General features: G+C 42.2%; 1 protein-coding gene across 3 annotated transcripts in view; it reads left to right on the top strand.

Moving 5' to 3' along the window:
• The window catches only part of SAP30BP (SAP30 binding protein), a 64501-nt gene extending 50799 nt beyond the window's left edge, over positions 1–13702 (top strand). For 2 of the 3 annotated variants that reach the window (XM_073684011.1, XM_073684010.1), the window contains 8 exons: positions 2048–2090; positions 3383–3471; positions 8688–8779; positions 8920–8980; positions 10414–10465; positions 12683–12741; positions 13043–13127; positions 13215–13702. In XM_073684011.1, coding sequence (XP_073540112.1) covers positions 2048–2090; positions 3383–3471; positions 8688–8779; positions 8920–8980; positions 10414–10465; positions 12683–12741; positions 13043–13127; positions 13215–13396 — 663 coding nt within the window. In that variant the 3' untranslated portion in view covers positions 13397–13702. The remainder of the gene's footprint in view (positions 1–2047; positions 2091–3382; positions 3472–8687; positions 8780–8919; positions 8981–10413; positions 10466–12682; positions 12742–13042; positions 13128–13214) is intronic. The other variant, XM_073684012.1, reaches the window with a different exon arrangement.
• Positions 13703–24455: the final 10753 nt, after the last annotated feature.

Genomic DNA, 24455 nt, shown 5'->3' with positions numbered 1-24455 from the left:
CAGCACACGGTGGGCGGCCGGCTCTCCCCCGTCACCAAAAATTTCCCTCTCCCACTGTCCCAGGAAGAGGTTGGCATAGGAGGGGGCACAGGCCGCCCCCATGGCAGTGCTGCGCTTCTGTAGATAAAAACGATCTTTAAACACAAAAAAATTGTGGGTAAGGGCAAACTCCAGCAGCTCCAAGATGAGTTCACGCAAAGGGGCGTCCAGGTTGGAGGCACCCAAGTAGAGGCGGACCGCTCTTAAACCATCATTGTGGTTTATGCTGGTATTATTTACATCTGTTTTTTTTGTATCCACCTTGCAAACTGTCCTGTCTAATTTTAATATTATAATCCAATAAAGTGATTTTGCACATTTGTTACCAGGTAGTCTGTCTTGTCCTCGTATTCTTTTTCCTGTGTAATGGTTGTGTCTGACCGTACAGGAACATGGTCTGATCATATCACAGCACCTGGGCGAGGGAGGGAAGCAAAAGAGTATACAGACAGGACAACATGGGATCACAGCTGACTCTTTCTGTGAGGTAAAATAAGTTTGCTTCCTCCCCTGCCCAGGAGATGTGGTATGATCAGACCATGTCCTTGCACAGTCAGACACGGCCATTACACAGTACACAGCAGGGGAACATTTATAAGATTATCTCAGCACAGGAACATTTTTTTATTTTAACACAACCAATTGTGAAACTTATTATTATTACAAGATCTATTCATTAAACGGTACTTTATTAGTGGGAAAAAATTTGATGGAATCCTAAAAAAAATCTTGAAACTGATGTGCTTTGATCAGATTTGAATGGAACGATTGCTGCATGCTCGAATGCCATGTCTCGGTGCAGTGTGTACAGAAAAGAAGATGGGGGTCTTTGATACCCATTTTAGTGATCAGTAGGGCCGCCATCATTTAGACACTTAATATCCTGTGGATAGGTGATGACTATCATTATTAGAAAGACCCCTGTGAAGTTGCTTCATTCACACTGTTGTCTAACAGCATTATTTGCATTTCCTGCACTGGTCACCAGGCACGTTACATGAGCACTTGAATTGTCATATGAACCAAATTTGATAAGTGGAGGATAGGAAGAATCACCATTTATTGGCAAAACAAATCAATGGAATTTCAGCAGTTTAATGGGAACAATGTGGCGTAGGGTAAATGTCTAATGAGCAATTTTTATCCTTTTGTTAAACACTCCAATTCTTTTCACTGTTAAGAGTTTATGCAAGTGTTGGACAGATCACACATAAATAGCATCAACCCTGAAAAAAATGAAAGTGGAGGGATTGGGATTCTTTTTGTGCCACTGATCCCCACTACACTTCACCGATTTGGTGCTGTTTTCAGTGTGTAATTTATACAGATTTTTATAGAGGACCTGGAATCAGATCAGATGTGGCCAGTTTTTGTTGTTATTCAATTACGGCTGCCCCCCTGGGGATGTTTTAGTTTTACTTTTTTGAAAAATCTGCCATATGGTTCCTAAGAGGGCCTTTTTATTTAGTACTATCTTTTATGGTCTTTACCAATGGGGCGTTGCTTTTGGGTGATATAATGCAAAGCAACCTAAAGACACGCTCCCTTGGAAAGGCCATAAAAATTAGCCCTCATTTATATTCCCATATCTCTAGAACTGTATGGCAAATTAAAAAAAAAAAGCAGCAGGGGAAACATGAGGTTAAAAACTGGCCACTTTTTGACCTGGTGACAGGCCCTCTTTAAGTTGACCATACAGTTTTGATAGTTTGCACATGAGTGTTGTACATCTCATAACTCCCAATAGCGTGCGGCCAAATGTATATAGTATTTCAGTAGGGCAGTAGCTGCCAGATTCATTTTACTGCCACTTTTCAGGTGAAAAACAGAATCAGACAGGTAGAGTTCACATTGCCCTAAGCACAGGTAGCAAAGGATATTACATTGTCAGTGGACACTGCTCACACAAATTTTTAATGTCTGGTAAAATTTTATGGTTTTCATTAGTAATCTAAAAGTTGTCACTTTTGGCAATTTTTAATTCTTGCTTTTTTCTCTTCTCTTCTAGGAACAGTTAGAGTTGGAGAAAAAAGATCCCCAAGAGCTAGTGTGTAAGTGTCATAAATAGCTATTTAACCCTGCAGCACTTTACAAATCCCATGGGCTGTTAGCGGTGGAAGGACCCCATCAAACCACTGCCCGTACTTGATCCCCCAGGACCTCCAATGTGTGAACCTGGCATCTTTCAGGTTTTGACTAGAGCTGGGCTTTATTAGAGTAAATATTCATGTGCCCGTAGTTGTGTAACACTATGCAAGGTTACTGCTAGGAATTAGCGATTTCATGTTGGCGTCTGGCCTAATTGTAACTCCACTATATGATGAGACACCACGGATATGACAGTACTAGGGCGTAGTCTGACCCCGCCACACCCAGCAGATTCTCAGGAATGTCCAAGCCACAGGGCACATTTATTGTATGTGTAGTGCGTATGTATGAGCGTTGTGTGCTCCATACAAACATTACTATTGTTCCAATATAACCCTATTCATATTCAGAGGCTTCTCAACATTCATTGAAGAACTACATATATGTAAGCTTACAAATAGGAATGCCAGCCAGTGAAAACACATGACCTGTGCCCTTCTTACATTGTGAGCCAGTCCTGCTGAACATAAAGCAGCAACTGCCATCCAGTTTTGCTTTTTCCACTGCCGAATTCTTGGCTTTTACAGGAAGAGTGTGTGCCTTTGTTCTGTCGCTGGCAGCCTATCTGAGCAAGCCAGTATGCTGCACACCCCATGCCCTTTAGGGTGCCCAACAATTTAAGGCTTTTCTTTGCCCTTTGCTTATGTTTTTATGCCCCCTCAGACACTGTTCTTTTGTGGTATGCGGGAAGGGCTCCTCCTGTGTTCTCGATGGAACCTGTTGAATTAGCTGTGCTAATTGGGCTTAGTGACAGTCCTTTTGCATAGACTGCCAGATAGATAGGTTTTTAAGCTTTTGAACTGCAAACATGATGGCACTGAGTGAGTTAATTGTATGAGTATTGTGCTGATTGTGGTGGTTGTAGAGCAGATTGCATTGTGGAGCTGCAATACCTGCTGAATAACTTTCAAGACATTGTGCCACACAGAGGGCAATTGTTCTCTTGCATTGGAAAAGGGGGTGGTGGGTGCAAAAGCCACCAGAGCAGCCAGAGGCAGTAAGAATAAGTGGTGGCGTGTCTGCCTGCCCTCCCCCCACAACTTAACAGCAGAATTAATCCAACGATTTGGCAGCATTAAAATGTCATGTTTATTACCCAGCGTGTGTTAACTCCTTTGTATCCATACCTCATAATAAAAGAAAGGGTGTGCATTCATGTCACTCTTTGACATTCGTTTGTATCTTTTCTGCTTAGCATCCTTCTCAGAGAGAGTACGAAACATGTCTCCAGATGACATCCGAATCCCTCCTGAACCCCCGGGCCGTTGTTCTAATAACCTGCAGGTAATATGCAGGGACAAAGTCACCAGCCCTTCCCTGAAGAACATGTCCATATTTACCATAACTCCAGCACATTGTGAATAGAATATTGTTGGTCTGTGAGGAATGCCGAATGTAGGTGTGAAAGGCTATCGAGGACAGAGACTGCACATCTGTCAAACCCACAGAGCTGTTCAGACATGCCCTCCATATCATCCGACTAGCAAAGGACCGCTTCAGGACGGACTGGGAGTTACACGACATGTGCAAATACGACAATTGGTCTTAAGCTTTTGGTAGTTGTTTGGCCGACGTCTATCTAATGTGTATGGCAACCTGTTATCAGATCCTGCCACTACCAGAATATTTTTTTTGTCTTTTCTGTGGTCCACATGCTCAACCAAATAGTTTCCAGTGCTATTCAGTTCTTACCCTGTGTATCGATGTAGTGAATTATTCTAATTAAAGCGCTATCTTTTATTTATTTTTTTGCCTACAGCTCCTATACAAACATATTTATTTCCATAGTAACAGACCTACAAACAAATTGTGTAGTCTAATCCTGCAGTTATTCCATAATTCATTTTTTTTCTATTTCTTCTTAACTTATCAAGTGTCTCTGGCCTTTCTGACTCATGGGATGTATAGACATGGCTTAACTTTAATTAAGACTAATAACAAAATTGTTCATTTTATGCACTGTAACTGATTAAAAGCTTCGGTTGTGAAGGTGGAACTTCCCTTTAATGTTTGTGTCTTGAAGATTTCACTGTTTATGTCTGGATGACATTTTTAATTTGCAGACTATTTCTGTAACCAAAAAGCAGGTTTCTAGCAAAGATTCTTGGTTACACGCGTATTGGTTTAGTTTTAGCTCTTCATCTCCTTTCTGTTCATGTGTCCATCTTTCTTGTTCCTTTGCAGTACAGTTTTTGCCAGCATTATTATTGGCACACTCTTAATCCATATAGACGACTAGGAATCTATTGATGAATATCTAGTTTGGTTTCTCCAATTGGTCTTTTGTAATTTCCTTCGTATTTAGAATACATTGCTTTCTAATTTTAAGCAAGATAGTTAAAATATAACATTTATTAGATATATATTTAAATTTTTCTTCAAGTAAAAAAACCCTAATGGGCCAAAATAATGAACCCTGTGTCTTCTGATTTACCATCAATAACTTATAATTGTGTATACATGCAAACCACACCTCAAAATGCCAAATACCAAGTATGTAGGGTTTAGAAAAATCAACCTCAATTCATCCAGAGCATTGAATTAAATATTACCCTTACTAATGTTGGTTGACATTTTCAATAACAATCATATAGGGATACCATGTATGTGCTCAAAAATTAGGTATACAATGAACTCCTATATGCCCTTTAGCACAAAAGGTACCATGGACTATACAGTAGAATCCCACATGACCTCTATTCAGGACTATGTCAGGGAACTATGTCAGGGAAAATCAACAAAGCCCCACTGAAAGAATCCTTCGGGTTGTTGTTATACCAAGCAAAATGAAACAATCTCACCCAATCCTAAAGTGCATCATGGCTTGATTCATCCTGGTGTAATGTCATCCTATTATTCATGACCAAAACATACTGGAGGTATCCTGCTCCCAACGCGTTTCCTCCTAAAGTAGATTCATCAGGGGAGACTGAAAAAGGGGGCTGAGGGTCTCCACCATTTCAAGCAGCCCTTATCCTCCTCTCAAAAGACCCAGGGTTCCACCTGTCACTTCCTACACCGTGTCTCCTTTAAACTGCCGCTAAACGACACGCCGCTACGTCACTTCCGGTCACGTGGGCTGGTATATCCAGTATCTGGAACGCAAACCATCGGGTGGAACGCATATGGAATCCCGCCGACGTCACATCCGGTGACGTCCTCCCTGTTTCCGGTTAATGGAACGCTTGTATGTATCAATGAGGCGCATCTCAGGCACTCACACTAGCGCTTCAAAACAACAAAAACCGCAGATCCAAAACTGGACTCCACACAGCGGTGATTGGAAAGGGAGGAGGGACAAAATAATTCACTCTCACAGACAAACAGACTGGGAGGTATAATATACCTCCTCACCTCCATACAATTCGATACCTTTGTGAAGGCGCTCAACAAAAATAGTCTTAATTTGCGGTTTACATGTGAAGTAGGTATCAATACCTTGCCTTTTATGGACATCTTGTTATGTAAGAAAGAGGATGGTAGTATCTCTACCTCGACATATCGAAAAAAAAACGCTACAAATTCATTACTGAAATGGGAGAGCAATCACCCCTTGCCCTTGAAGAAAGGGATCCCGAAGGGCCAGTATCTGAGGGTTCTTAGAAACTGTTCAGATTATATGGTTTTTGATCAGCAGGCTTCTGAATTACTGGATAAATTTATTGAAAGAGGGTACCCCAAAAAAGTTCTAGCCAAGGCCTACGAGGAAACTCTGGCGAAGGATCGTATGACTCTTCTTTATCCATCTCCACAGGATCAGGGAATAAATGACACATGTAGAGTGATTACTACCTACTCAAATAAGGCACATGAGGTTAGAAAAATTCTCCAGAAGCACTGGAAGATCCTTCAGGTGGATGAAGACATAGGGAGCTATGTTAAGTCTACCCCACAGATTACATACCGTAGGGGTAGATCCCTTCGAGATAGGCTTGTACATAGCCACTATGTTGGTGGAGCGGGTACTGAATGGCTTAGATCAACTGGCAAGGGTTGCTTTAAATGTAGTGGATGTGTGGCATGTAAGGTGATCACACAAAGTAAAACTTTTGAGCGTAAAGTGACTGGAGAAATACACCATATCAATTCCTTCATAAATTGTAGATCCAAAGGGATTATTTACAAAGCCACATGTCAATGTAATATCAAATATGTAGGTAAAACGAAAAGAGAACTCAGGAGGCGTATAGGTGAACATTTGCGTGATATTGTTAATAAAAAGGACACACCTCTAGCTAAACATGTCAACACCATGCATGAGGGCAAAGTTGATTCGGTTAGATTCATAGTTATTGATAAGGTCAAGTTTCCACAGAGAGGTGGAAATTGGGATAAAGCTCTACTTCAAAGAGAGGCCAAATGGATACACTATCTACGTACTCTGGCACCTAGTGGACTGAATGAACAAATCTTGTATAAATGTTTCTCATGGGTCGAGGGACCATCTAGGGAAAGGAGTGTAGGGACAGCCGACGTTGAGTGGGGGTGACACTGCGCAGGTCTAGGGTGCCAACCTCCGCTGTCAGGTAGGGATTGGGGCCTAGGGCCAGTGTAGAAAAGATTGTGTGTCATGCTGTATCCTCTTGGCCTTTTTTATGGGGCCATTTTTTTCGCCAAGGTTTCCTTTATTTTTAGTAATATATCATTTATTTACCCTATGGTGTGTGCTGTTCTCTCTACCCCGTACTTCAGATGCTGACCCTTGGTTTAGCCTTTTGGCAATGTTCCAAATGGTTTGTTGCGGACAAATATGTGTTGGTCTTAGCCTCCTATTCATGCCTGCTTAGCTGTCTGGTTAAGATAAGCCCTATGGTGGGAGGCCATGCTTAACCCTTAAGGGGTGGGACGATGGTGCTTCCTTTTTTTCTAAAAAAGTTGAATTGCTATAAATTATTTGGTCCCATTGTCTGATATGTTGCTGCAAGATTGTAGTGGTGAATATATCTGAAAATGGAGGTGAGGAGGTGTATTATACCTCCCAGTCTGTTTGTCTGTGAGAGTGCATTATTTTGTCTCTCCTCCCTCCCCAATCACCGCTGTGTGGAGTCCAGTTTTGGATCAGCTGTTTTGGTTGTTTTGAAGTGCTAATGTGAGTGCCTGAGATGATCCTCATTGATACATACATGCGTTCCATTAACCGGAAACAGGGAGGACGTCACCGGATGTGACGTCGGCGGGATTCCTTATGCGTTCCATCCGATGGTTTGCGTTCCAGATACCGGATATACCAGCCCACGTGACCGGAAGTGACGTAGCGGCGTGTCGTTTAGCGCGGCAGTTTAAAGGAGACACGGTGTAGGAAGTAACAGGTGGAACCCTGGGTCTTTTGAGAGGAGGATAAGGACTGCTTGAAATGGTGGAGACCCTCAGCCCCCTTTTTCAGTCTCCCCTGATGAATCTATTTTAGGAGGAAACGCGTTGGGAGCAGGATACCTCCAGTATGTTTTGGTCATGAACAATAGGATGACATTACACCAGGATGAATCAAGCCATGATGCACTTTAGGATTGGGTGAGATTGTTTAATTTTGCTTGGTATAACAACAACCCGAAGGATTCTTTCAGCGGAGCTTTGTTGATTTTCCCTGACATAGTCCACGGTACCTTTTTGAATAGAGGTCATGTGGGATTCTACTGTATAGTCCATGGTACCTGTTGTGCTAAAGGGCATATAGGAGTTCATTGTATGCCTAATTTTTGAGCGCATACATGGTATCCCTATATGATTGTTATTGAAAATGTCAACCAACATTAGTAAGGGTAATATTTAATCCAATGCTCTGGATGAATTGAGGTTGATTTTTCTAAACCCTACATACTTGTCATTTGGCATTTTGAGGTGTGGTTTGCATGTATACACTATTATAAGTTACTGATGCTAATTCAGAAGACCCAGGGTTCACTGTTTTGGCCCATTAGGGTTTTTTTACCTGAAGAAAAATTTTAATATATATCTAATAAATGTTATATTTTAACTATCTTGCTTAAAATTTGACTAATTTGGTGGTTACCCCGATAGCTTGTTATACATTGCTTTCTAATCAAATACATTTTCCGTGTTTTTATATTACAAATGTAGTAGCGAGGGGATACAGAAAGATGGAGAGTTAATCCAAAGGGTACATTATAATTTTTACTTTTGCAACATTAACAAAAACATTTTTTTTTATTCTTTATTAATCTATTGCTTTCTAATCCACCCTCTTGAGGCCTGTGATAATGATAGCACAGGTGAAAGCAGGCCGGCTATAGTACTTGAACATCAGATACATACTTATGATAAGGTTGAATCTAACCAATGATAACTTCTGCATGGAGTTTTTATGTTCTCGCTGTGTTTGCTTGGGGTTTTTTCTCCAGGGTTTTTTGTTAATTGGTATTCTAAGAAGTAGGCCATAGTGTGTGTTTGTCATCAATTGATTATGAGCATTATGGTGCTAGGGTAGTTCATGACCTATGTAGGGTGTATTTATGCACATATTTTGATCCATCTCATTTTAGGAGAAAATTCATAAATTGTATGAAAGAAAGCTGAAAGAAGGGACAGACATGAATCAAATGATTCAGAAGAAAAAGGAATTCCGAAACCCCAGGTGGGCACAGCAGCAAGTAGTTTACGCCATGGAAAGATTAATTCTCACCACTTATTATTTCTGTACACTATGCTTCTGGTACAGACCAGCTATGGGGGTCTATGTTGTTACTTATGGCACATTATTATTTTATTTTCCAGTATTTATGAAAAGCTCATCCAGTTTTGTTCCATTGATGAACTTGGCACTAATTATCCTAAGGTAAGTGACAGAGGCCTAATGATGTATATTATTTTTAGGGACAAAGCTTCTTAAAGGGAATCTGTCAGGAGGCGTTTGCTATGTAATCTGAGGACAGAATGAGGTAGTGACTGAGGCACAGATATCAGGGATGTGTCACTTTTCAGGCCTTTATCACTGCCTGTACTACAGCCCCTATCCGACCACACCCTATCCTCATTGTCAATAGACTATGTACCTAGAGAGCCTGGTGTGGGCTGGGGCAGCTTTCTGAGCCCTCCTACAAACCACATTTAAAAACTCTGATTGTGTCACAACTGTTGCTCCCAGTAAACTAAGTGATATATCGCTGGATTCAGGGTCTCTTTGCCTACATTATACTGCTCTCAAATGAATTAGCAAAAACCTGCTGACAGATTCCCTTTAATAAGAATGTTAAACGCTTTTTAAGGGAACTTCTCTTCAGATTCAGTCTGCCTGAGCCACTGGCAGGGTGAATCAGCGGCTGTCTGCTTTGTTGCAGCCATGTATGTTTTAGTTTGAGACACCACAGCTTTTTAGAGCAAACATATTTTGAAAAACCAGCCGGGGACTATTGTCTGTTTCTCTCCCGCCCTAATCCCCTTAACTGACAGGTCTCTCCCTATAAACATATACAGGATGAAACCCATCAGTCAACGAGATCGTGGAGGAGAGAAACCACCAGGCTCCTGCGTCAAACTGTTCATCTGAGATGCACTAGTCCGTGGTCTGCTTTGGAAAGTATGTTTTCTCTGAAACACCACAGCATCTCAGAATAAAAGATACTCAGCTGAAATGCTGCAGCCAGGCTCTGATTCGTGCTGCCCACGGTTCAGGCAGCATGAAAGTGATGACAGGTTCCTTTTAACTTAAAGGTTTGTAATCTAAAAACAGGCTCAGAAAAGGACCAGCGATCAGATGATCACCATTTTCACATCCCTGGTGAAACTCTGTTATCACTGGGGACATTTGCATCCTGCCGTGCATGTAATTACACATGATAAACGGTCAAATGACTGAACACACATGTAAAACAGTACATGACCACTGGCCTAGGGTCTTCAGCTGGAATCCCTCCTTTATGACATCCGACCTCCTTGTGCTCTAATAGCTAGGCGTAAGGGCTGTCCTACTGTGACGACCTCCTGTTATTTCAAGTGGACGAGTTGTTAGTGGAAATGGCACACAGAGATTCTCTGCAATAAATTGTCATCTCATTCATCAGCATATAGAAGCACCTGTCTATATCAGGTTTATTATATGAAGTCCTGTAGTTGACATTTTGTACCCAAGAATGAACATCACATTGTTCCTGGCATTTCAGTACATTTCTTGGTTTGATCAGTGATACCTGTATAATTTATCTGACTTATTGTTTCCCATGAAACTGCTTGTAGGCAACCTGACAGGTTTGGTTTTATTATCTATTGCAGGATATGTTTGATCCTCATGGGTGGGCAGAAGATTCCTATTATGAGGCTCTAGGTATGTGTTTCCCATATAGTATAATACAATGAAATGCACTAAATGCTGGATTCAGCTTGGTATCCTACACACCTCTTTTTTCATCATAATTGGTAGTGTTTGGCCAGCATTTACTTAAAGTGGTTGTCCGGACTAAATAAAATCTTGCCTACATCCATTTTACCATGCGGTGCACTGTAAAACAGGAAAAAAAATTCCAAATGCAGTGAGGGGGGGGAATCCCCCCCCTTTTTTTTATATAGTGCTTATTGTGCAGTAAAAATGGCATTGCATTTCAATTCTCTAGTTCAGTACAGTTCCAGCAATACCAAACTATAGATTTTTTTTTCGAAGTATTGAAAATTTGAAAATATATATATATATATTTGTATATTGCTTATGTTGCAATTTTAATAGACCCATAACTTTTTCATTTTTCGATTGATTGAGCTGTGAGGGTTTAATTTTTGCAATATTGTTATTGATACTAGTTTGGCATAGATGTAACAGTTTGATCGCTTCCTGTTGTATTTTTTTCTCTCTTTACTGTCTTTACCAACCAAGTTAATTCATTTTATATTTTGATGGATTGGTCTTTTATGGATGAATCAATACCACATATGTGCTTTTTATAGACCTATATATGTAGATTTTTATATAATTATCTACATATATAATCGGCTTATCCCGTCTGTCCTTCCCGGAAATCCTGCGTCGCTAATTGGTCCGGCCGCGGCCAGTCAGCGACGTGGGATTTCAGAACAAGATGGCGGCCGTTAGCGGCTCATCTGCCGCATGGAGGTCAGCGGCGATGCAGCCGGGAGATGACCGTCGCTAGCCGGTCATCTCCTGGCTGCTCGCAGCAGAAGTACCCCGACCGGCGGCCGCAGCGACAGTCCTCCCTTCACACTTGCCGTCGGGAGATCAGCAGCCCCAGCCGCTGATCTCCCGACGGTAGCCGCATGGAGGTCAGCGGCGATGCAGCCGGGAGATGACCAGCGCTAGCCGGTCATCTCCCGGCTGCTCCCTGCGGAAGTACCCGCACAGGCAGCGCCGCTCCCCAGTCCTCACTAACACGGTTCACTGATTGGTCGCGGCCGGCGAACAGGAGACCCCTGGCTGCAGCCGCAAATGGTCGTGATGTAAGTGGAAGCAAGAGCCAGATGCAGCCGGGGGAATTACGTGCTGGCTGTGCGTGGTCAGCGATGTTGTCACAAGCAGTATTGACAACATGACATAATTACAAAATTCATTAGGGGCCCCAGGGGGATACATTGGGGGGTTAATTTAAAGTAGTGCACAACCCATTTAAACACTGCTTCGCTGATTAGTCGCGCCCGGTCGGCCGCATACATATTCTAGAATATCCGATGCGTTAGAATCGGGCCAACATCTAGTCTACATATGTAGGTCTTTAAAAAAAACAGATATGTGGTATTGCCGTGTCTGTAAAAGTCCGATCCATCAAAATATAGATATATATTTCTAATGGGGATGTGGGGGAGAGGGGGTTGGTTTGAGGGTTTTTTTTCCATTTTTTTAGAAACAAAATACTGTACTATATAATGCAATACAACAGTATTGCATTATATAATGAAAAACATGTTTTCTTTTATGAAGTTTAGCGACAGGCTGGTCTATTCTGGAGCAGTGTCATGGCATTAGCGGACCCCCCCAGCTGCTATAGCAGCCTATCGGCACCCGTGTTCATGTTGCGTGGTGAGCCTAGGGGTGCATGGAACAGTGCACCCTCCATCTGTGCACTATAAATGCCATTGCCCAATGCTGACAGTAGCGGATGGAGCTCAGCTCTGCAACTCGTCTTTAGAGGAGGATGATGACTGAATGACACAGCCAATAACTGCCGGAAATGATTCGGGCTCAGCTACCAGGCTTGCATCACAGGCAGGCACTCAACATTGGAAGTAACAGTATGTCCAATGTCAGGAAGGGGTTAAAGGGTTTGTTTGGGGTTAGTAATGTTCTAAAATAACAAAAAAAATGTATGATTTACCACTCCAATCCCTCCCATGTGCACAGAGGACATAGCCATTTACTTACCGTTCCTCATTTGACGCCTTTGAAACTTTGTTTTGTTGCCAGTTTAATATCCAGTTGTGCTTGCTTAATAAAGGGAGACCTCATCCAGTGCTAGATTTGCATTGGAATAAATATGCCTGCAGTAAAACCATGTTTATTTCAATGTCTTTCATTGTTTGTTTGTTTTTTCTATTGCAGCAAAAGCCCAAAAGATTGAAATGGACAAACTAGAAAAGGCAAAAAAAGAGCGAACAAAGGTGAATCTGTCTAGATGGCTTGTGTGTATAGTTTATGGAATTAAAGGGCTGGTTCGGTCTAGAGGGAATTCTGAGTTGGTATTGTTTGGGGCGCCATCTATTATTTGGAGCATAGAATTGGATACAAAAGACTAGTTTATCTAATTTTGGACATCTCCTTTAAGAGAACGCTTTACTTTAGGTTTATCTGCTGTTCTATATAAAACCTCTGTTCTGTTGAATTGATGAGCTCGGATAGATTTATAGTCCATAGTTATAGTCAGTCATTTAATTTTGCTCTCCAACTGCTTCTTACTTTCAGATTGAGTTTGTGACGGGAACTAAAAAAGGCACGACTACCAGCGCACCAACCGGAACAACAAGTACCACTACAACAGCGACAGCAGGTGAGTGCCTATTATATGTTTCTACCTTTGCATGGAACCATAAAGGTAGGTATGCATGGCCATCTCATTATTATACTGTATCTACAGATGCACAAAAGAGGAAGAGCAAGTGGGACTCCGCTATACCAATGACTACCATTACCCAGCCCACCATCCTCACCACCACCGCCACATTGCCTTCTGTTGTCACAGTAACCACAAGCGCAAGTGGCTCAAAGACTACGGTCATCTCCGCTGTAGGTACTATTGTCAAGAAGGCTAAGCAGTGATCCCACTAGCTGGGCTCCAGTAGTAAACTCGTAATTTCCCAACTCTGAACTGCTCAATATTCACAAAACAAAGTTTATTGGATGTGAATCTCTGTTCCTGCAGCTCTAGAAGATTTATTACAGCGTGGTAGAGGGACAATGAGTGGGAAGACTGTTCCCTTCCCATTAACATCTCAGAAGCTCGGATCCTCCATTGGAAAATCTATGTACAGTTTGTGAATTACCTGATTTTTCTCAGATGTATAAAAGTTTGTTTCAGCTTTTTATTTCAATTAAGTATTAAATTCTTAGTGTTTTCTATTACAACTCATATGTTTGCAAATTCTTTTTCTAGTTTTTACTTTCCAAGTGCTTCTCTTCAGTAACATCACACAGCGGGGCACTTCAAATATTTTTATTCTGCTACAGGGGAAATATTTGTCTGGTCAGTTTTCACCACCAAACTTAAGCTATGTGCACACGAAACGATTTTAATGCATTTTTGTGGCATATTTTCGCTGCGAAAACACATTAAAATCGCTTGTAATAGGTCTGCCATTTACTGCAATGCAAATCCGCATGTGCTGTGCACATCATGTGGAAATTTCCGCTGCAATTTTGCATTGCGGTAAAAACGCAGCAAGACCAATTCTAGTGCGATTTCGCTGCAAAGTCGTCGCCATTGACTTGCATTGGATCGCATAAGATCCGCATGACTACATGTAGTCATGGGGATCTTATGCGATTAATGCGCAGATGGTACTTGGGTCTGGAGAAGAGGAGACTCTCCTCCAGACCCAGGTACCATAGTACCTGTAAGTAAAAAAAATAATTCAAATAAAATATAACCTTGTACTCTCCTTCCGATGGCTCCCGCTCTGCTCCCAGCGTTGCTGCTGGCTCCGTGGCGGGTACCGGTAATGTAAAAGGACCTTCCATGACGTCAGCGGTCATGTGACAGGTCACGTCATGGAAGGTCCTTTTACATTACCGGTACCCGCCACAGAGCCAACAGCGACGCTGGGAGCAGACCGATGCCGCCGGAAAGATGAGTATAAGGTTATTTTTTACGTTCTAATTCTTTTTTCTTTTTTTTAACATTATGTTGGTAAGACAATATAAATCCATGCCGGTTGCATGGATTTATTTTGTGTGACCAACTTTCAAGCACTTTTCTAGGTGATGCTAAAATCGCTTGGAAAAGCGCTTGTCCCTGGCCGACAAACGCATGTAAAATGCGTTTTTTCTGCCAGGGAGATGCAGAAACGCTCAGGAAAAATCTGGAGCATTTTTGCATCGAGGGCACATAGCCTAAGGGGCAGGATCCCCAGTAACTAGCTGATTGCTCTTGAGTCTGCATTTTAAAAGGGGTGGTCTCTGAGTCTACCCCTTTTTAGGGGATTTTTTGTGGTGATGCAATGTTCTTGGAAATACACTCTCTATAAATGGGACTTGCTTTTGGTGATAATTGCTAATATTTGGGATTTACTACTGAGAAGATATTTTGGTTTTCAACAGAATTTCCCTTCTCTGGAAATTATGAGTGCAAAATAGCCCCATGCCTTTGAGTGTCTGTACAGATGGTACTACTTATCCAGTCTGAAACCCTTCTAGTATCCGTAAGATTCTTTCACCCTGTTTGCTCCTTAAAATCAGCATTGCATAACATTTTTTAACTTCATACAACCATTTGGCAATAGAAACCCAACCATGAAATGCCCTTTGAGCAACAGCTTTCATAAAAAGTTTGGATCTCAATTGTGAATGTTGCAACCAATGAGGGATTCTGTGCCCTATACGCTTAAGCAACCTAGCATCAATACTGTGAGCTTATTTAGCATTGCAGATGAGCTGCCTTTTCTGCCAAATGTGTTCAGTTCACAATGACAGAGCAGAGATGTTAAAAAAAAAAAAAAAAAAATCTTTACAAGGAGTCTGTCACCCCCCCAAAACTCAAATTAAGCCATTTCTACATTCGTGCAGGACATGTTGGTGGCAAGCAGGGGAGAGAAAGGCAGTTTCACGTTCATCCGAACGCTTCCACGATGATGATGTTGATCTACTTCTTTTTTCAAGTAATTAGGTAGCATACATCATTATAATAAAATACAAACAAATGCATATACAGGTGCATCTCACTAAATTATAATATCATCAAAAAGTTAATTTATTTCAGTTCTTCAATCCAAAAAGTGAAACTCATATATTATATAGAGTCATTACAAACAGAGTGATCTATTTCAAGTGTTTATTTCTGTTAATGTTGATGATTATGGCTTACAGCCAGTGAAAACACAACAACAAAATTTCCTACATCCATGATCTTTTCATCACTAACAAACTTTCCTTCCTCGCCATCACCGAAACCTGGCTCACCCCCTCTGACAGCCTTCAACTGCACTTTCGTATGGCGGACTCCACCTTTCCCACACCCCCCGCCCCAGCGGCAAGCATGGTGAAGGAGTTGGCATTCTCCTGTCAGACAACTGCGCCTTCTCACATATCCCACTGCCACCCTCCATTACTCTCCCCTCTTTGGAAGTGCACTGTGTGCTCATTTACTCCCCCTCCAACCTCCAACTGGTTGTCATCTACCGCCCCCCAGGGCAAGACACCGCCTTCTTAGACCACTTCACCACCTGGCTACTTCACTTTCTTTCCGCTGACATCCCCACTATCATCATGGGCGACTTCAACATCCATTGGACACTTCCCACTCATCTGTCTCCAAGCTTCTATCCCTCACTTCCTCCTTCGGCCTTACTCAATGGTCTTCCGCAGCCACTCCCAAAGATGGACACACACTGGACCTCATCTTCACCCGCCTCTGTTCCCTATCCAACCTCTCTAACTCTCCTCTCCCTCTTTCTGACCACAATATTCTCTCCCCTCTCCTCTCCAGGTCCACAATTCCCCAAACAGAAACTTGCACACCCTTGCAGAGATCTCAAACACCTCAACCTACACTCATTCTCTGAATCCCTCCTCTCTTACAGACATAAATTCCCTACACGATGCAGATGCTGCTGCCACCTTATATAACAGCAGAACAGCTGCAGCTCTTGAATTGGTCTCCCCCTCATACATACCAAAGCTTGCACAATCAACAGGCAACCCTGGCACACCAGCCTGACTAAAGAACTGAGACGGGCTTCCAGGATTGCTGAGCGGAGATGGAAAAGGTCCCACTCCAACGAGCACTTCATCGCATTCAAACAAGCTCTCACTACTTTCAGGTCCACACTCACTGCAGCAAAACAAACATACTTCTCATCTCTCATATCCTCTCTGTCTCACAACCCTCAACAGCTATTCAGTACTTTTAATTCTCTCCTCTGTCCCCCAGCACCACCTCCCTCTCCGCTCATCTCAGCTGAAGACTGCCTCATTCTTCAAGCAGAAGATTGATACTATCAGACAAAGCTTTTGCCATAAGTCCCCACATTCCCTTCTCATATCTACTCAACTCTCCTCCTCTAAAACCAGCTTCTCCGCCATCATGGAAGATTGACTTTCCTTCTTACTCTCAAAGTCACATCTCACCACCTGTGAACTAGACCCAATCCAGTCTCACCTCATCCCAAATTTTACCGCCGTCTTCATCCCAACCCTAACCCACCTCTTCAACCTGTCACTAACAACTGGTGTCTTGCCCTCATGCTTCAAACATGCCTCGATCACACCCATCCCCAAAAAGCCATCCCTTGACCCATTCTCTCTTTCTAGCTATCGCCCCATATCCCTTCTCCTCTATGCCTCAAAACTACTGAAACAACCATCTTGACCTGTCCTCCCACCTCTCCTCCTGCTCCCTCTTTGACCCCCTCCAATCTGGCTTCCGACTGCACTATTCTACTGAAACTGCACTGACTAAAGTCACCAACGACCTACTGACCGCCATATCCAAGCGACGCAACTGTCCTTCTCCTTCTGGACCTCTCATCTGCCTTTGACACAGTGGACCATTCCCTCTTACTACAGACTCTCTCATCTCTCGGCATCACCGACTTGTCCCTATCTTGGATCTCCTCATACCTAACAGACCGGACATTCTCATCTCGCCCCCTATCTGTCGGTGTCCCCCAAGGCTCAGTTCTAGAACCCTTACTCTTCATCATCTACACCTTCGGCCTGGGACAGCTCATTGAATCTCACGGCTTTCAGTATCACCTCTATGCTGACCACACACAGATCTACCTCTCTGGACCTGATATCACCTCCTCACTAACCAGAATCCCACACTGCCTGTCCGCTATTTCATCTTCTCTGCTAGATTCCTAAAACTTAATTTGGATAAAACTGAATTCATCATCTTTCCCCCATCTTGCTCAATGCCCCCATTTAACCTATCCATCAAAGTCAATGGCTGTCCACTCTCCTCAGTCCCTCAAGCTCGCTGCCTCGGGGTAACCCTGGACTCTGATCTCTCTTTCAAACCTCATATCCAAGCCCTTTCCACTTCCTGCCGACTCCAGCTCAAAAATATTTCCCGGATCGCACATTCCTCAACCATGAATCTGCTAAAACCCTAGTGCACACCCTCATCCTCTCTCACCTCGACTACTGCAACCTCCTGCTCTGTGGTCTCCCCTCTAACACTCTCGCACCCCTCCAATCTATCCTAAACTCTGCTGCCCGACTAATCCACCTGTCCCCCCGCTATTCCCCAGCCTCTCCCCTCTGTCAATCACTTCACTAGCTCCCCATTGCCCAGAGACTCCAGTTCAAAACCCTAACCCTGGCTTATAAAGCCATCCACAACCTGTATCCTCCATACATCTGTGACCTAGTCTCCTGGTAGTTACCTGCACGCAACCTCCGATTCTCACAAGATCTGCTTCTTTACTCCCCTCTTATCTCCTCTTCCCACAATCGCATACAAGATTTCTCCCGTGCTTCCCCCTCCTACTCTGGAACTCTCTACCCCAACTCATCAGACTCTCACCTACCGTGGAAACCTTCAAAAGGAACCTGAAGACCCACCTCTTCCGACAAGCCTTCAACTGCAGTAACACTCGCTCCACCATGCCGCTGCACGACCAGTTCTACCCTCACCTACTGTATCCTCACCCATCCCTTGTAGACTGTGAGCCCTCGCGGGCAGGGTCCTCTCTCCTCCTGTACCAGTCGCCAACTCGTTTTTGTTCAAATTATTGTACTTTGGTGTTTTCTATGTATACCCCTTTTAAACATGTAAAGCTCCATGGAATTAATGGCACTATAATAATAAATAATAATAATAATGCTGCCTAATTATTTGAAAAAAGAAGTAAATCAACGTGATCACATTGTTTGGACCCGTGGAAGCGTTCAGTTGAGCGCGAAATGGCCTTCGTCCGCCTCTCTCTCTCCCCGCATCCCCTGCTTTCCGCCAACATGTCCCGTACAAAGGAATAAAGGACTGAATTTTAAAGGATCGGTGAGTGCTGCTTTTTTTCTTATCCTCCATAAATATATTGTGAACTATTGCAGCTAAGCACCACCGATAAACCTTGTTTGACCGTAATGGTATACTAGAGGTTGTTTTTTCTCCTTAATTACATATGGTATGGTGCCGTAGACATCTTCAAGATTTATTCTGAATGTAGCCCAAGGGTTCAAGCAGACCGTGGATCTCGGCTTGATAATGGACCGCTAATACACACAGTGGCCACTGGTCTCCCGATCCGAGCGTGACAACCTCCTAGAAATATATGAAGCTGTGACCCTGTCGGTCAGGAGAATGGCGGCCATTCAATGCATTGCAATCCAAGATCGGGACATTTGCATAAGTCAGTTTGGATAGAAGAGCACATTAAGGTATTACACATTTATCATATAAGCTTTTTAGTGAAGTAAAATGCTGATAAAATTTAAATTAGTCACGTAGTCTAGGTTACTTTGACAATGCACTTGCTTGAGAAGGAAGTTCCCCTGTAACGTAGCACAGGTGTGCATAAGCACTAGAGATGATCAAGTATGTTTCATTAACCCTTTCCGGCGAGCACGCTCGGGTGCTCACCGAGTATTTCGGCGTGCTCGGGATTTCTTTTATTGTCACCGCAGCTGCAAGTGTCACGGCTGTTAGACAGCTGTGAGACATGCAGAGATTGCCTGTCCGTCAGTCAATCTCTGTATGTGTCACAGCTGTCTTAACAGCCATGGCACTTGCAGCTGCAGCGACAATAAAAGAAATTCCGAGCACGCCGAAATACTCGGCGAGCACCCGAGCGTGCTCGCCGTAAAGGATTAATGAAACATACTCGATCATTACTAATAAACATCCACTCTCTGAAACCTATATCACAGGTAGAACACGTACTCACTATAGTCTATGGGGCTATTAATATGTCTGTTTTTTTTGTTTGTTTTTGCAGACTGTGTCTGCAAAAAAATCATGGAGATGTGTCCATTTTTTTATTGGCCTCACAAATGAAAATCACCCATACAAGTGTTTGGGTCCGTGAATCATTTACAGCACACAAATGGCACCAGTGAGCTATCCGTCTGCTTTTCATGATTAATATTGTAATGCAGTGGCGGTCACATGCAAAGAACGGCCCCTGTGCAAGAATAGTATTTGGGTCTTTTGTAGTCAAATAGTTCTGGCTATGACAGAAGCTGGTTGCTGCTTTGGAGCTGGTAGTGTCCCCCTTACCTCTTGGGCCCCCTGAGCGGTTGCACCAATGATCTGTCCACTCCTGTTGTAATGTATAGTAGAAGCTTTGTAATTTACATTTTTTTCATATGTGAAAATCCTAGATGAAACAGTGACCAAACACTGACGAAACTTAGACTGTTTTGTACATACATGAAAAATCAGGGACGTCTAAATGAGACCTAAGACAAAGTTTTTGCACTACATATTCATCAGTGAGGTTTACTGTATGCTATGTGTTATCGATCAGCACCACTTTTCATTGTATGAGAAGAACAGAATGGTGGATTGAAGCTACTACAATGCATTTATATGATGTTGATATAACACATGAAAGAGCATGATCATGTGAAATGTGAATATCGTGTTGCTTTGCAGTGCAAGTCAATCATGCTAAACTAGATCTTTGCTTTCATCAATCTGTTGCAAAATTTACCCCAGACATTAAAAATTCACAGGGCAGTTTGTGAATCTCCTGCATGAGACGGTGACTACGTGATGATTTTCTCCAGTACAGAATGTCAGCTCATGTAAGTGTATCCGGATCCAGATGAAGGCAGACGTGCATTTAGCTCTGACAAAGAAGGGTTTACCTGTGTACAATTAAAAAAAAATTCTCCTTTCCCTTAGTTAAAAATAGGTAGCTGTAACCCGATGTCGGCACCATCCTTTCCAATCTTATCAGTTGCATATGGGGGGGATCTATAGCTCCATCCAGCAAAATCAGAGTATTACTACTTATTGCTGTTTACTACCTACATTGCTACACAGAGCACATAAGAAGGGGATTTTTACATCCTCTGCTTCTTGTAGTGCACTTTACAGAGAGGTCAGGGTTCGCCCTTCATTTAGGATGTTTAGGGGCAAGCAGGTTTCCAGTAGCTATAGAAAACAGAAAATAAAAAGCTGTTATAATAAGGAACCAAGGGAAAACCCTACTTTACTACTGAAAAAAGAGGAAGGTGTTCCAACTTCATGAAAAATCCATAGTTTATTAGAACATTTTTAAAATTGAATCAAGCATTGGCATACATCGTGTGTTGTTTTTTATTCATTTATTTGTGTTTTTTATGTGTGTTTTGTCTTTATGAATTGTATGTTTTCCACTTTGATCATGTGACTTGAAAAATGGTTCTCATTGGTGATACTAATGTTTAAATATATTGGAAGACATCTCCCATGTAGCTGGATAAAGGACGCTTATGAGCGTTTGAAACGCGTTGCTATATGGATTGTCATATGAATCTTGTGACTTGATTACATTTCAAATATGTTTTAAGAAACTATGGATTTTTCGTGGAGCTGGAACAACTTCCTATTTTTTCATATTGTTTGCACACGTGGTCACACGAGCTCCGAGCTTCAGCACGTCGAATGCCGGTGTAGGTGAGCTGGTTTTTCTTCTACTCTTTTATACTACTTTCTGTGGTTTTGCAAAAGTTCTACTTTTTCTAAGTAAACGTTACATTTGTAGCATTAGAGGAAACCTTTACAATTGCAACTTTTCTGTTTCTTCTTTGTATCGAATTAAGACAAGTCTGAAAGTTTGCAACTGGCCTAAATTAAAAATAACTGGCTACAGTTCCCATACGGAATTATATGTATCTGTGGTTACAGACTACAATAAACTCTGTAGTCATCCTCATTTCCATTTATCCCTTACTTTTCCCTCACATTACAGCTGCTGGAAAATTATGGAGAAAAACGTAAACTATTATATGGTTACATGACTTGTAGAAGTCTGAGTTTTGGTTGAGGTTCCCTCCAGTAGACCTGTTTAGGCGTAGCTTATCATTTCAGTTACCTTACTATGTATACCATCAGCTACAATTGCAGCCTACTTTATGCAGTTTCCTCGAAACACTAGAGAAGATGAAGAAGGGAAACCAGCAAGATGTCTGCTGAGATGGATATACAGGATTATTTTGAGTTTCTTTAGCGTGGTTTAACATTGACAAATGGGATCCATGAAAGGTTAGGTTATAGGTGTATTCTCATTTCCTACATTTATGGCATATTAACAGCATTTTTGCCATAGATTATATTTGTATTGCTTTAATTTTACTGTTCTTTACCAATATATGTTTCAGTGCCTTCCCAGTCATTTAATCAAAGGAAGATCAACAAGATAACATATCACGGACGTGTCATACTCATCCTTATTGGATTGAACTTGCATCTATTGACTTGTGCTTGAACAAGGAGTTAGCATTAAAATTGCTCTGTCGAGACAAGGTCACTATAGTGATATCAGGTTTGTAAATGAACAGGCCTTGCCCTATTTGCAGGAGAGCCCTAAGGTAGCACAATATAGATTCATCCTGTACAATGAGACAGTCTTGACGCGTGTCAGACCTTCTCCTCCTACATTCCTCAGAATCTGTCACCTCTGGCAGCTCAAGCCCAGACTCATCCAACATAACATACTGTACATCCCAGAGCAGGAAACGTCTGCATAATACCCAATGGACACCCTGTTCCAATAAATTAGGGAAATATAATGCTTTACAGACAAATATATAAGGGTAAAAAGCAATTATTCTATTTCTTGATCACGTCTCAATAGAAATAAAGCAACCGTCTAAGATTTGCAGCATCCTAGCAATGGTATTTTCACCATCTGTATTTGCAGTGTGTCCATGTATCATTGGTCTCATGTGTAATACATTCGTTTTTGCAGCAATGTTTTTGAAAACAATGAGTCTGAACAACATAATTAGACTGTTCTATTTGTTCTGTGCAAGTTATTTATATATTGACTTACAATATGAAAGACAGACAACCTACATTAAGAAGCATAAAGAAGGCTGCAGCACCGTCACTGTCTTTCCCTGCACAGCAATGCTTCTTCTGTGCACCCATTATACTAGGAACATTAATGCAGCTCCATGTACAGTAATGTCCAGAAATATTTGAACAGTGACACAAGTTTTGTCATTTTAGCTGTTTACCTAAACATATTCAAGATACAGTTGTAAAATCAATATGGGCTTAAAGTACAGACTCTCAGCTTTAATTAGAGGATATTCACATCCTAATTGGAGCAAGGGTTTAGGAATTACAGCTCTTTGTGTAGCTGCCTCTTTTTAAAGAGACCAAAAGCAATTGGATAATTATCTCAAAAATACTTTATGGGCTATATACAGTGGTGGCCAAAAGTATTGGCACCCCTGCAATTCTGTCAGATAATACTCAGTTTCTTCCTGAAAATGATTGCAATCACAAATTCTTTGGTATTATTATCTTCATTTAATTTGCTTGCAAGGAAAAAACACAAAAGAGAATGAAGCAAAAATCAAATCATTGATCATTTCACACAAAACTCCAAAAATGGGCCAGACAAAAGTATTGGCACCCTCAGCCTAATACTTGGTTGCACAACCTTTAGCCAGAATAACTGCGAACAACCGCTTCCGGTAACCATCAATGAGTTTCTTACAATGCTCTGCTGGAATTGTAGACCATTCTTCTTTGGCAAACTGCTTCAGGTCCCTGATATTTGAAGGGTGCCTTCTCCAAACTGCCATTTTGAGATCTCTCCACAGGTGTTCTATGGGATTCAGGTCTGGACTCATTGCTGGCCACCTTAGAAGTCTCCAGTGCTTTCTCTCAAACCATTTTATAGTGCTTTTGGAAGTGTGTTTTGGGTCATTGTCCTGCTGGAAGACCCATGACCTCTGAGGGAGACCCAGCTTTCTCACACTGGGCCCTACATTATGCTGCAAAATTTGTTGGTAGTCTTCAGACTTCATAATGCCATGCACACGGTCAAGCAGTCCAGTGGCAGAGGCAGCAAAGCAACCCCAAAACATCAGGGAACCTCCGCCATGTTTGACTGTAGGGACCGTGTTCTTTTCTTTGAATGCCTCTTTTTTTTTCCTGTACACTCTATGTTGATGCTTTTTCCCAAAAAGCTCTACTTTTGTCTCATCTGACCAGAGAACATTCTTCCAAAACGTTTTAGGCTTTCTCAGGTAAGTTTTGGCAAACTCCAGCCTGGCTTTTTTATGTCTCGGGGTAAGAAGTGGGGTCTTCCTGGGTATCCTGCCATACAGTCCCTTTTCATTCAGACGCCGACGGATAGTACGGGTTGACACTGTTGTACCCTCGGACTGCAGGGCAGCTTGAACTTGTTTGGATGTTAGTCGAGGTTCTTTATCCACCATATGCACAATCTTGCTTTGAAATCTCTCGTCAATTTTTCTTTTCCGTCCACATCTAGGGAGGTTAACCACAGTGCCATGGGCTTTAAACTTCTTGATGACACTGCGCACGGAAGACACAGGAACATTCAGGTCTTTGGAGATGGACTTGTAGCCTTGAGATTGCTCATGCTTCCTCACAATTTGGTTTCTCAAGTCCTCAGACAGTTCTTTGGTCTTCTTTCTTTTCTCCATGCTCAATGTGGTACACACAAGGACACAGGACAGAGGTTGAGTCAAC

The sequence above is a fragment of the Phyllobates terribilis genome, unplaced genomic scaffold, assembly GCF_046119375.1.
Source record: "Phyllobates terribilis strain yellow unplaced genomic scaffold, ASM4611937v1 Scaffold_5__5_contigs__length_657084704, whole genome shotgun sequence".
NCBI lineage: Eukaryota > Metazoa > Chordata > Amphibia > Anura > Dendrobatidae > Phyllobates > Phyllobates terribilis.
Note: the sequence above shows the minus strand (reverse complement) of the source record. Positions and strands in the feature narration are given on the sequence as shown.